The sequence below is a fragment of the Carassius carassius genome, chromosome 2 (genome assembly GCF_963082965.1).
Source record: "Carassius carassius chromosome 2, fCarCar2.1, whole genome shotgun sequence".
Lineage (NCBI taxonomy): Eukaryota > Metazoa > Chordata > Actinopteri > Cypriniformes > Cyprinidae > Carassius > Carassius carassius.
In genome coordinates, this window is record NC_081756.1 from 14,584,805 (window position 1) to 14,598,084 (window position 13,280).

At 35.5% G+C, this 13,280-nt stretch overlaps 3 protein-coding genes across 4 annotated transcripts in view; all 3 read left to right on the plus strand.

Annotated features, from left to right (window-relative positions):
• Positions 1-540, plus strand: part of LOC132103911 (N-alpha-acetyltransferase 40-like) — a 5,858-nt gene extending 5,318 nt beyond the window's left edge. The window contains exon 8 of the mRNA XM_059508989.1: positions 1-540. This exon is cut by the window's left edge and continues 561 nt beyond it. The gene's annotated coding sequence lies outside the window, so the exon portion shown is untranslated.
• Positions 541-1,663: 1,123 nt separating this feature from the next.
• LOC132103918 (galactosylgalactosylxylosylprotein 3-beta-glucuronosyltransferase 3-like) lies at positions 1,664-7,589 on the plus strand. Of its 2 annotated transcripts, none has more exons than XM_059509006.1 (5): positions 1,664-2,197; positions 2,320-2,440; positions 3,267-3,621; positions 4,714-5,004; positions 6,697-7,589. In XM_059509006.1, exons 1-5 carry the CDS (start codon positions 2,110-2,112, stop codon positions 6,793-6,795), a joined length of 954 nt encoding a protein of 317 aa, XP_059364989.1. In that variant the 5' UTR covers positions 1,664-2,109; the 3' UTR covers positions 6,796-7,589. The 2 variants fall into 2 exon arrangements, with proteins under 2 accessions (XP_059364989.1, XP_059364982.1); XM_059508999.1 differs by having other exon boundaries at positions 1,666-2,197; positions 2,281-2,440; positions 6,697-7,586.
• Positions 7,590-9,456: 1,867 nt separating this feature from the next.
• On the plus strand, positions 9,457-12,271 carry LOC132103930 (uncharacterized). The gene is made up of 2 exons (XM_059509020.1): positions 9,457-10,152; positions 11,487-12,271. Exons 1-2 carry the CDS (start codon positions 9,541-9,543, stop codon positions 11,637-11,639), a joined length of 765 nt encoding a protein of 254 aa, XP_059365003.1. The 5' UTR covers positions 9,457-9,540; the 3' UTR covers positions 11,640-12,271.
• The last annotated feature ends 1,009 nt before the right edge of the window (positions 12,272-13,280 follow it).

The following is a 13,280-nucleotide window of genomic DNA, read 5'->3' on the forward strand; positions in this document are numbered from 1 at the left end:
CTGTGGTTATTCCAGCCATTCCACTCTGCCACTTTTCAGGGTTAACGTATTTTAACTAAATCTGTCATTTGCTTCACACTTAAAGAAACCGAATACGACGATCTGTACTGTTTATAATTCATAATCACTGAACCTAGACTGTCTCAGGTCATTCAACTTATAACAATGTTTTATAACCGCTGTATTAGGATATTGGTGGATGAGAATGGTGTTGATGTTTAATACAATACAAGGGTTGGCATGTTAGTTATAGTGCACCCTTCGTGTAGAAATATACTTTCATTTTATTTTTTTTATCACAACATTCTTTTATCATGTCATTACTGTATATTTCCATTTTTCTTTCCTTTGTATATAATCTGTTTGCCATGTACATTTTATTTGCCTTCAAAGACATTGGGGAAAATTATATACAAAACTTACAACGGTTTGAGAGATGAGTGTTGCTGTCTTGTGCTCTCTTGTTGAACTAAAACAAAAGGTCATTCCAGCTTTGTGTTTAATTTGTATGCCACAAATAAAGGAATCTTGTTTGACTTATTGAAGTTCAGTGAAGTTTTAACGTTTGTTAAAAGCACGCACACACACACAAAAGTCAAATCCCCACCCTCAGTCTTTTTTATGAAAGGCTTCTTTGTTTTGAGTCCTTTGAACTGCACATTCAAGGGAGGACAGTGAACTTGAAGTGAAACTGAAGGATGCTTTTTATTTTAAGCAGTAGTTAGTGGAGGGATATCAGCTGCACTATTTCTCATTTTACAAAACTTAATCCATCTATATATTTTAGAAATACACACTACAATTATGAAGTCTGGGGTTAGTAAGTTTATATCTATCTATCTATCTATCTATCTACATACAGTACAGACCAAAAGTTTGGACACACCTTCTCATTCAAAGAGTTGTCTTTATTTTCATGACTGAAAATTGTAGATTCACACTGAAGGCATCAAAACTATGAATTAACACGTGGAATTATATACATAAGTGTGAAACAACTGAAAATATGTCATATTCTAGGTTCTTCATTATAAATGAAGAGGTTTTATTATAAATTACATATTTATTATAAATACAGTTAAACAGGAATAATGTGAGATATTACAATTCAAAATAACTTAAAAGAACAGTATTCCCGTATGTTTGTATGTATTTATTAATTGATTTATTTTATTCATTTATTTTTGTAACAAAAACGTCTTTACTCTCTTTTTTTATCAGTTTAATGCATCCTTGGTAAATAAAATTATTAATTTTAATTAATAATTAAATAATTAATTATTTAATTTATTAACTTTTTAAATTAATTTAGCCTGTAGCATAGATAGACAGCAACAGTGCTTTTTGCTGATATGAAGCTAACAGTAATAAAAAAAAGTATTTTCCCATTAAATTAAATCAGCAAATTCAGAGATGTCTTTTAAACTCTAATGGCATTTCAATATTAGTATATACAAGTTGGATGTGTTTTAATGGTTTTACCCTTATCGTTTTTCATAACATGTTAGAATGCAAACAGAAAAAAGTGGATGAATCTGGTGTTTCACTAGTGTGTGTGTGTGTTTTTTTTTTTTTTTTTTTTTTTTTGCTGTTTTTTAGGCATTTCTTGTAGTCACCGTTAAAGGGTTAAAGATGCAAAAGAGTGCGGAACTATGGTTTATTTCCATGCTTCGGGAGATCCTTGACCGTGTTACACATTGAAAGCGGAAGTTGTTGGTAGTGCGCAGTGGATGAATGGGGTGGCTGACTGTACTTAGTGCGCTTCATTAGTTTCCACAGATACGCATAGCGTTATCTGCAATACAGTATGAACCGGAAAGGGATTTATTCACCTCAACTTTAAATTCATACACATCATTGCATGTAATATTTCAGAATCAAATGCATTCTGTTGGATATTCATATATATACTGCAACTGAACCTATTAAAATAAAGATACCTAATCTAGTTGCCACTGGCTGTATTTGGGAATCTGCTAAATCATCTTTTATTTTTCCTCACCAAGCTGTAGTCGTGGTTGTTATGATGCAGCATTCATATGGGTTGTGTCCATGATCCGTGGTTTCCTCGTCCTTCATCAGTAGTGATTTGAGCATCAGCAGGTCATCATGAGAATGAGACTGAAGCTGAAGACTGTGTTTGTTCTGTACTTCACAGTGTCACTACTAGGACTCATCTATGCGCTGATGCAGCTGGGTAAGACTGGATCACTCTCATCACTACCTTGATTCATCCTTGAATCATTCATTTCTGAGCAGGACACTGATTGTTCTGTGCAGGTCAGCGCTGTGACTGCAGAGGTCATGACATGTCTAAAGATCAGCAGATCTCTCAGCTGAGAGGAGAGCTGCAGAAGCTCCAGGAACACATCAAAACATCAGAGCTGGCGAAGAAGACTGATGTGCCCAGAATTTACGTGATAACACCCACATATGCAAGGTATGTAGACAGCTTTTGCAAGATTACAGTAGTGCAGTAATGCCATTCAGAATGTTTTGCTGAAGAGAATATAAATGCTTGCGAGCCAGCAGTTTACTAGTGTTAATGATTTAGGTGCTAAATAGCAATCTACTTTATTGGAATGTTTTAAAACATACGCACACTGGGATGCCAGGAATTATGATGATGTAATTATGCAATGACATTAAAGAATCACTGAATTATTTTGAAACGATTCTGTGCAACGTACTGTTCAAAAGAAGTAAATTATGAAAATGTGTCAGATTTTGTCATTAATATGATCTATCTGCTCATGTCTCTTTAGTGTGCAGGTGTGTGTTTCTAAATGTACCAAAGCAAACATATTTTTGCATTTCACTGTGCTGCTTCTGCATTGTTTTAAGCATGTGCTAGACAAATGAGTTTGAGAGATGCATGGCCATGATTCAGTGACAATGTGGGGACACTTTTTAATTATATGTGTTTAAATAAATATATTTTATCTGCATGTCATGTGCTGGGGTCCTTAGCTTTTCCATAGTTTTTTTATGCAAACATGTATTAGACAGACTTTGAGTATTGTGTCTCTTGCGCATGACATGCTGTTCTATAGAAGCTGGAGCTCAAGTAAAAATAAGTTAAACTTAAAAATGCATCTAAGGCTCGTATTTTTCTGTTTCACTGCCCTGAATCTCATAGCTTTTTTTTTTTTTGTGCAAAATTTTTTTTACCCTTAGACATTAAAATATCTCCATAATGAGGCAGAATTTTTGCATGTTTTGGGGATAACAATAAAAAAGTCAACCCAAACTCATCTTCTCTTCAGACTGGTGCAGAAGGCCGAGCTCACTCGTTTGTCCCACACCTTCCTCCATGTTCCCCATCTTCACTGGATCGTGGTGGAGGACGCTCCTAAGCCAACTCTGCTCCTCACAGATTTCCTGGCTGCATCTGGCTTGACCTACACCCATCTCCACCAGCTGACCCCCAAAGACAGGAAGCTGCAGGAGGGTGATCCCAGCTGGCTGAAGCCCCGCGGGGCTGAGCAGAGGAACGAGGGTCTGCGCTGGCTCAGGGAGATGGGCGCTGCTGCTGAGGGAAAGGAAGCGGCTGCACTTGAAGAGGCTGTGGTGTACTTTGCTGATGATGACAATACATATAGCCTTCAGCTTTTTGAAGAGGTAAGGTGTAGTTAAATATACTCTTTCGTTCGTACTGTAAAAAAAAAAAAAAGGGTCTCTTGCTCAACAAGGCTGCATTTAATTGATCAAAAATACAGTAATATTGAAATATTGTTTTATTGTTTGTGAAATTGTGAATATGTTTTAAAATGTAATTTATTCCTTTGATGTTTTCAGCAGCTATTATTCAAGTCTTCAGTGTCACATGACCCTTCGGGAAACATTCTAATATACTGATTTCTTATTATTATTATCAATGTTGAAAACAGTTGTGCTGTCTGCTATTTTTGTGTAAACCATTTTTCAGGATTCTTTGCTGAATATAAAGTACAAAAGAACACCATTTATTTGAAATATTAAACTTTTGTAACATTATAAAGATCTTTACTGACACTTTTTATTTATCTGATGCATCTTTGATGAATAAAAGTATTCATTAAAAAAAAAAACTTTCTGAGCCCAAACTTTTGAATGCTTGTGTATTAGTCAAATGTTTGGACACAGTTGAATGAATTCATGTTTCTCCTGATTTTCTTGCTCAAAAGGCTTAATTGTTTTGCTTTAATGTATAAAATTTGTTTTGTGGGAAAATCTGTTTGTATCTGTGAAAACTGTTTCTACAAATTATTTCCTTTACAATGTAAACTTTAAAAAAATTTATTAACTTAATAATTTACTAAAACTATCACTAAATAATTTCTATACCTCAGTGTGGTATTTTTTTCTACTTCTGTTTTTCTGATATGTATAAAATGGTACTAATAAAATGTTTATTGCTAGATTTAAATGCTAAACTTACACAGATGTAAAAGTTTGTAGCAAAGGGTCACACATTGTTTTGGAGAACTGCAGTGAAAACTGAACGAGATCATTTCGAGTAATTCAGTGTAAACCAGAGTTTACTGGTTAAACCTCCAGGTGGAGCTGTGCTTCAGGTGTGTTGAGGTGTAACAGATGTGTCAAACTAACCCTTCTCAAAACTGTGTTGAGTCTGTGAGTAGTCTTTGTAAATGGACATATGAACAGAAGGTCTCATGATATGTTTTTTTGTCATTATCATTTTCATTGACATTCTCCTTCCGTCACTCTCAGATGCGGTACACATACCGTGTTTCTGTGTGGCCTGTGGGTCTGGTGGGCGGGATGAAGTTTGAGCGGCCCGTGGTGGAGGATGGGAAGGTTGTGCGTTTCCACACTGGCTGGCGTCCCAACCGCCCGTTCCCCATGGACATGGCTGGTTTTGCAGTGTCCCTGAGGTTTATACTGACCACACCCCAAGCACGATTTGACGGTGATGCTCAGATGGGCTTCCTGGAAAGTAGCTTCCTTCAGCACCTGGTTACTATGGATGACCTTGAACCCAAAGCAGACCTGTGCACTAAGGTAGCTCCTTTGTTCTGTTCCTAGTGTTTGGTGATTAACCAGCTGTTCTGCATATTAAGATAATTCAACATGACCTTGAACATCATATTTTTGTGAGATTTCAGTTTAATAAGCCTTATAAAAATACATTTGTTTGCGTTGTCATGTAGGAACTAGAAATACTTTTGTTCAACAACATTTTTGAACATTTTGAGATTGAACTGTTTGAGATTGAACAGTTCTCCATAAATGTCATTATATTATTTTGATTATTAATTTAGAATGATATAGGCCTAGTTTAATTGTAAGTTCAATATTTTTCTTTATATAATTATAAATAGTTTACATTTACTTTTATTTCAGTCTTAGTTTTTATTTCCGTTTTAGTTTTAATTCAGTTAGTAATTTCAATTTAAACATATTTCAGTTAGTTGGCATGACAACATTTAAAATGTTCACTCAGTGAAAATATATAATATTTAGATTCGTATTTTTTTATTGCAATCAACAAAAATGTTTTTTTTTACAGTTTTAGTTAACAACAACACTGCTTACCACATCATGATCAGTCATGTGACATCTGAGAGCTATGGCAGATAGGAGAAAATCCACTTTTGTTGGAAACAGGGTTGTGTGTATCAAAGGGTTAGTTCACCCGAAAATGAAAATTCTGTCATTAATTACTCACCCTCATGTCGTTCCAAACCCATAAGACCTTCCTTCATCTTCGGAACACAAATTAAGATATTTTTGATTAAATCGGAGAGCTTTCTGACCCTGCATAGGCAGCAATGCAACTAATATGTTCACAGGTCCAGAAACATAGTAAATACATCGGTAAACAGTCCATGCGGAAAAAAAAGTGGCTTAACTTCAGTTTTGCAATGCTACGAGAATACTTTTTTTTTTGCAAAAAGAAAACAAAAGTAACAATTTACTCAACGATTCTTTTCCCCCAAGTTACATCTTCCACCATTTTCGAGAGTACCCAAGAACGGATTGGACGTAATCAGCGTTGTTTTACGTTCGGTGGGGTGGGGTGGGAATCGCATGCATGATTGTAATCTGCATAATAAGAGATGTTTACGCTTGGGGTAAAGCGTGCGTGAAACTCTCTAAAATGGCGGAAGACGTAACTCGGGGGAGAAGAATTGTTGAGTGCTATTTTTGTTTTCTTTGCACTTAAAAATAAAAACCTTTTCTCATAGCATCGCAAACCTGAAGTTGATGCCACTGATGTCACATGGACTGTTTTACCGATGTATTTACTAAGTTTCTGGACCTGGGAACATTTCAGTTAATTGCTGCCTATGCAGGGTCAGAAAGCTCTCCGATTTCATCAAAAATATCTTAATTTGTGTTCTGAAGATGAACAAAGAGTTTGGAACAACATGAGGGTGAGTAATTAATGACAGAATTTACATTTGAACTAACCCTTTAACATAATCAAATACACAATGCTTTTTAAATTCCAATTCGATTTCTGAATGCCATGTTCTATTTCTCTGAATTGTTATTTAGTAAATTCCATTTCAAATTCCTGTGTGGACAATTTATTTTATATTCCACTTCATGAACTGAAAGGGAGCCAATTGTGAAATTCTTAATTTTGCCTAACCTTTTTTGGAATGACACGAGGGTGAGTAAACGATGACCTTTCTTTGGGTCATTTATTTCTTTATTTACTATTGAAATGATTTTTCTCTTGCTCAGGTGCTGGTGTGGCACACCCGAACTGAGAAGCCAAAGATGAAAAGGGAAGACGCTTTGCAGAAGCAAGGGTTGGGTTCAGATCCGGATGTGGAGGTGTGAGCACCACCCCCTCAGAACATGCCTGAACTTCACCAAACATCCATACTTCCATTGGCAAAACAGATTCTCTCATTTATATGGCAAGAGGTGGATTTTTAATGTACAATCGACACCCTGAAAGTGTGATTTCTGGGCCATATAACAAAGACATGAGGAATGAGGAAAGGAAGTGATGAAAGAAGAGATAAAAAAATTGCAAGAGACAGAAGTAAAGGATCCTGCAGCATAAAAAAATGGATTTCTATAATTCATCATACGTCCTATAAACAATCCTTATCATTGGTACACTTGAATAGTATTTAAAGAGAATTTTACATATGGTATCAATCAGTAAGTTGTATTTATAGATATATATTTATATGTATATGTATATATAGATTAGAAATGTAATTGTATAGGTTTGCTTGGAATATATTTCTAACTCATTATGTCTATGCTGTCCCATCTCTCTGTTACCTTCATTCTGGTGTACTTGTCTTATGTCTTCACATAAAGTCTTAAAGTCTTAGACAATTAGTTGTGTTTTGTTTTTTTCTTCATTGATACATGGAGAAAATAAAATAGGTCAGATATGGTGTCTATTTATGCCATTAACAATCTTTGTTGAATCACAATGGTGTGCTTATCTTTAATCCAGTTGCATGTTGTGTACGTGGCACTGGTAAAGCTTCAGGTGACAGAGTGTAAAGTGCAGATTATGTTTCCTGACCCTTTGAAGCGAAGGGTGAAAACTTACAGAATTCTTATGCACATCATCATACTGGTGGTGATGTAAAAATGTAGAAAGCACAAGAACGTAGCGGACAAGTTCGGTTTTTATCACAGTTTGTCAGATTCCATGTGCTGGGAAAGTTTTCTATTTTATTGCTTTAGAAATCTACATGTTTTACTGAATCCAAAATGTTAAGAATATAAGGATATAAAGATATCAAGCAGGAAGAGTTGGCTCTGTGCCAGTTCAAGTGAAGTGAGGTGGCCACAACTCAGAAGTTGTTTATGCAAAGTGCAAAAGTCAGGTCAGAAAATGTAGATTTTTAACAATAACTTGTAAACTATTAAAGACAGATGAAGTTTTTATATGCTTTTGTTGACGCCATCAGCATTATTTATACGTATTTTTTAAATAATCATGTTCGACGATGGAATGTCTGGTAAAAACTACATTACCATGATTCTGCAAAGAAATCTCAATCAATCAGAGAATCGCAAAATGCTAATATTGCCTACATAATAGAGTCAGCCTGCCTATGATTTCAAACTACTTAAATATTTGTGTATTATATGTACATTTTTTAAATAACCAACATCTTCCTGTAGCTTTTTATTGTTTTAAATCTAGAAGTTGTTTCATAAGGTTAGAAAATTCTTCAAGTGACTACTGATGTTTAAACCATTTTGAACAACACATGAGAACCAAATACGGATCACTCCGACATACAATTACATGCACTTTCTTAAGTATTACCCTGTATAGCAGACACTTAGTCTTAAAGGCCACACCTAATGCTTCCAGGTGTTTATTGCAATCTTTCTCTTTCCATCACTGTCACTTTGGTATTTTGAGACCCCTATTTTACCCTCTTTATGTATTCCAACATCAGTTTGAGGGGGAAAAATATTTGAAGCAGTATTCCTTTTTGGAAGTGGAATCCCTCCCAGTGCATCATGTTTCCACCCAGTGAATAATCCCCAAAACACATTTAAGAGTCCTGCTCAGGTGAGTCATTTAGTAACACTTACAACAACTTGTGCAGTAAAACTTTGATACGGTTTGTTGAGTAGGTCTGAGTTGTCTGGTTCTCTTCTTCAGTTAATTACACAGAAACCAAGAGAGAGAGGGGGAGGTATTAGTGTGCTTGAATGACGACAGGTTCAGACAGTGTGACGATTGTGTGTGTCAGAGTAAGGTGAGTAGGGCCCAGAACACAGCGAGCGAGTAAGAGCAGAGTCACATGAAAACAGCCAGGTAAGTCAGCCTACACTGCTCTTGGGTTTGTTTTTATGTCTTATATTTCTGTTTTTTTATAATCCATTTTTCTGTAATTTATATTTTTTGCTTTGCATGTTCTTTTTTTCTTTAAATGTATGAATATTTTTAAGTTTATTATGAAGCAAACTTGACATTCGGAAATGATAGTTCACACATAATATAAAATAAGACACTTTCCCCCAGTTTCACAGAATAGGTTTAAGCCTAGTCCTGGAATTAAAATGTAAATCTGAGCGGTTTCAACTGAAAGAAACTTGCACTGGCTGATCTTTAAAACATCTCACTGCCTTTGTTTTGTCTTAAGATGCACACCAGTAATGCTTTTTTCTAAGGTATAAAAATTTCTTTAATGTCTTAATTGAACTATGGCTTTATCCTGGTTTAGGCTAAGCACTGTCTATGAAACCGGGCCTTTGTTTATATAGTAATATTAGAAACATAGCTTTTTTGTGTGTAAATTATCATTTACAACACCAAATTATATATACTCCCATGATTAACTCTAAACAACTGAAGTTAGTCAATTCTTTTCTTTCTTTCTTTTTTTTTTACCACAAAACTTAACAGAAAACTGTTTGAATTTTATAACACTTTCCAACCAGAACTACATCTTGTAATATGAGAGAACTACACCATCAATACTGACATTTTTAACAGATGGCCACCAGCACACGTCAATGTAATGTTTCCTTCTTCCTTCCTTCCTCTTTAGATTACCAAGACTGGATAAAGATTGCTCCTGAGTTCACAAGACCATGACTATCGGCAGGAGCTCCAAAAAGAACATCGCCCCTCGTTCTCCTCCTTTCCTGGACAAGGCTAGTGGATTCTATGGGCGCTTGGATGAAGTGTGTGGAGACGATGTACAGAGAGAGACCACAGAAGAGCAGATAGGAACCTTGAACTGGAACAGCCAAGACAATAGGACAGCTCCGAGCTGGATAGAAGAGGATGATCATGTGGTTGATTTTAACCAGGGCATGATGGATGACGATGGGACCACTTTACTGAAGAGAAAGCCCAGCAGACTGAGTCGCCGCTGGAGCAGGATGAGCTCCAGGAAGGCAAAATATGATACATTTTCCTCAGAGAAAGAACTGGGTAAGGAGACCAATAAGCCCACCTCTGTTCATCTAAACCCAGAGGTGCCACCAGCAACCCAAACCCTGGAAAACAGCAGAGAACCAGAACCAACACTTGTCCATTTCTCCGCGAGGGAGCATTCTGACGACCAGATTCTGATCTCAGGGAAGAAGGAAGGAGAAGGGGAAATGGAAGACACAGAAAAAGAGAAGAAGCCAGAAGGCAAACATAACGGAGAGTCACTGGAAGTTGTAAAGAGAAACACTTTCAAGAATTATCGCAAGGTAAGATTTAGTTGCTAAGAAGTGCTGGTCTAATTCATTTTGAAAAATTTCGGAACCGGAATAGAATGACGTAAGGTTTTGTTGGTGGTTCCAACAGTCATTCCGCCGCCGAAATTCTTCCTCTGTACTGAAATACCCTGACTGCAACTGTGCTCTTTGGTGAATAAAAACATGCCCGTGAAAACGAATGACTCTAATGAGTCGGTTCTTTTTAGTGAATCAAACACAAACTGCTTATAACAACGTACGATTAGATTATGTAGTTAATAACTGTACTAACGTGTAGATAAAGATACAAATTAAGCGTTTGGCAGTTGTATTTTATACATTTTAGAAAAATTAAACATGTTCCCATATTTGTGTTTGCTTAGCTAATCGGTGTTTAATTGCCTATGTAGGTCATAGTTCATGCAAAATAGTTAGCATTTATGTCACCTTAAAAAAAAAAGTCTAAAAAACATTTTTCGAATTTCGCCTGGTAATAATTTATTTGTGAATTAATCCGAAGTTAGTTCTGATAACTTCAATGCTCATGCATCATCCCAGTATCTAATTACAATATTTAACTCCTAGGGGTGTCCAAACTCAGTCCTGGAGGGCTGGTGTCCTGCAGAGTTTAACTAACTTGCCTCAACACACAGGTGTGTTTAATTAGGGTTGGAGTTAAACTCTGCAGAACAGTGGCCCTCCAGGACCGAATCTGGACACCCTTGTCCTAAGGCCTTAATATTATTTGGAAGATCACTTGAGCAGGCAGGGCTATGGTTACTCTGTAACCCGTTATGGCTTGGAGGAGGATGATATTTTAGAGATATATAGAGACTTCTGGGGTAAAGTTCCTTTTTCTGCATTGTGCAGAAATAAGAGGTCTTTTATCAGCCCTTAACTGTTTACATTTGCTGCAATATACCATGGTTGCCTCTCCTCTCCATCTCTCCACCCTACCTAAACAGTAATCGCTTATATCTTTAATCCCACCCCCTTGTGCTATTAGTAATTTTTTGGTCCATCTGTTAAGTCACTGTCAGTTTTCTGTTTGTACTTATGCACTTATGTTTGCACTTATGGTCAGAGACAAACGCAAGTGATACAGGCACAACTCTTTTCAGTCGCACACAAGGTGACCTTGGTTAAAGGAATGACTGCAAATAACCAAACCACCCTGTCACCTCCATTCTATGTCCTCTAGTTCAACTAATAAGGGCACATTCTTTCTCTGTTAGAGCAATGACCCTGTAGAACTGAACAAACGTCTGATGTATGTTCATATATAAAGGGTGTTGTTTTCTGTGATAAACTGGCTCCATCATTTATTGTCATTTTTCTACTTTAAGGCTGTGGACAGAGCTTTCCGTCGAGGATGGGAGACTTTCGTTGCCAATCTGTATAGTGTGACACTGACACCTATATCATCAACCTCTTCTTCATCCACACCATCCGACAAAAGTGAATTGAACAGGAATGGTGTTTTAGCAGAATTCAGATAATAGTAGAACAGGCTGACTTGTATTTTCAACTTGATGAGTAATTCCAATTATTCATTTAAATGTGCTCAAATATTTAAGAATGCATGGTTGTTCTTGCATACAACTGATACCCACTGATCATTATGTAACTTGACATGAAAGGTCAATATTTGAACTTTTTATCAATATATATTTGTTATCACAGTGCTAAAGAGGCGTCTACTTGATCTTTGTTCCCTTAGTAAGGAAACATGAGGCCTATATGCAATTATGATCTGACATGGAAAGATCTTTTTTATTTGATGTGATAAAGTTTTTGAGCTGTGAACAGTAGCAGAGTTCCTGTACTTTGGACATGGGCATGTATTACAGTTTATGTACCAAAGGGTTAAAATAAAAAAAATTTGGGAGCTCATGGATTAAAAAAAAAAAAGGTAATCAACAGGTAACATCACTGGCAGTGAAGTGTATAAATAACTGAGCCAAGAGATGAAGTGAATATGGCTTTAATGTTTTTGGGACTTATTTATCTTCTAAAACGTACTTGCTGAACCCAATTTGCTAATGTCATGTATTTGTTTGGTTTTGTTTTGTTTTAACAGCATCATGATATCAAAGCAATGCTAATAATTAAAAGGAAAAGTGAGACAAAATCAACCTGTGTTGCTTGATTCTTTTCTGCTGTACAAAAGTATTGTTTCCCATACAGCAAAAAATATATCTTTTGTGACCAAAATATATAAATGTATGCCAAATATATGTTGTAAACAGAGAAGCTCAATGAAACATATTTTTTCATATTTTTTATATTTTTAAATATATTTAGTTTCAACCCTCATATACAAAAATTACAAAAATATATTTCAGAATGTGACACGTGAATGTGTTCTCTCAGATTGAAAATATATAGTGCAAAATATATATTTGAATTTTTTTTAAAACCTATTTTTATTTTTAAAATATATTTTAAATGATATAAAAAAAATGGCCAAAGAATATATTGGTAGAAAATATATTTACAAAAATACATATTTTGAAGCATATTTTAGAAAATATATTTTTTGTGTGTATATTTTGATATTTGATGTATATTTTTGTGTAGCCTATGTATGTATGTATGTATTATATATATATGTTGTAGGATGTAGTGTGCTCTAATTAATGCTGGACAGGTCTACAAATAGGGTGGGTTGTCTGGGTAACCATGCATTCAGAAAATTAGCATATTATGGACAGTATACATACTACATAGATGTAGACTAGAGTGAGTAACTTTGCTGTTCCGATTCCTACTTGTAATCTTGGATCGGTGCAGATATGATGCCATCTAGTGGTAAACATGAAGCTTAAAAAACAATTATAATATTCATCTGCTTTGTCAAGCAACAAAACGCGCAAGTTCTTATGTGTGATACTCATATACGTGTGTTAAACATTGTCATACGTTCAAATCTTAGCATAAATTTAATTCTAAATTTAAAGCATAAATTATAATTAATGTCATTGTCACTGAAACCTTGAATAACTATTAGACACGATGAACTTTGTTTCACAGAAAAGATTACAGTCCCCCACCCTATTGTTCTGCCACTCCATGACTGTGATTAATCTGCTGCTTTTATTTTATTTTGCTGTAGAATATGTATTCTATGCACTAGAATA

What these genes read in the sequence shown, in the direction of transcription:
- LOC132103918 (XM_059508999.1), top strand. Translation starts at nt 2,110, where the DNA reads ATGAGAATGAGACTGAAGCTGAAGACTGTGTTTGTTCTGTACTTCACA. An exon ending in ATAACACCCACATATGCAAG is followed by an intron (nt 2,441 to 3,266) that starts GTATGTAGACAG and finishes TCTTCTCTTCAG; the next exon opens with ACTGGTGCAGAAGGCCGAGC. An exon ending in GCCTTCAGCTTTTTGAAGAG is followed by an intron (nt 3,622 to 4,713) that starts GTAAGGTGTAGT and finishes CGTCACTCTCAG; the next exon opens with ATGCGGTACACATACCGTGT.
- LOC132103930 (XM_059509020.1), top strand. Translation starts at nt 9,541, where the DNA reads ATGACTATCGGCAGGAGCTCCAAAAAGAACATCGCCCCTCGTTCTCCT. An exon ending in CTTTCAAGAATTATCGCAAG is followed by an intron (nt 10,153 to 11,486) that starts GTAAGATTTAGT and finishes TTCTACTTTAAG; the next exon opens with GCTGTGGACAGAGCTTTCCG.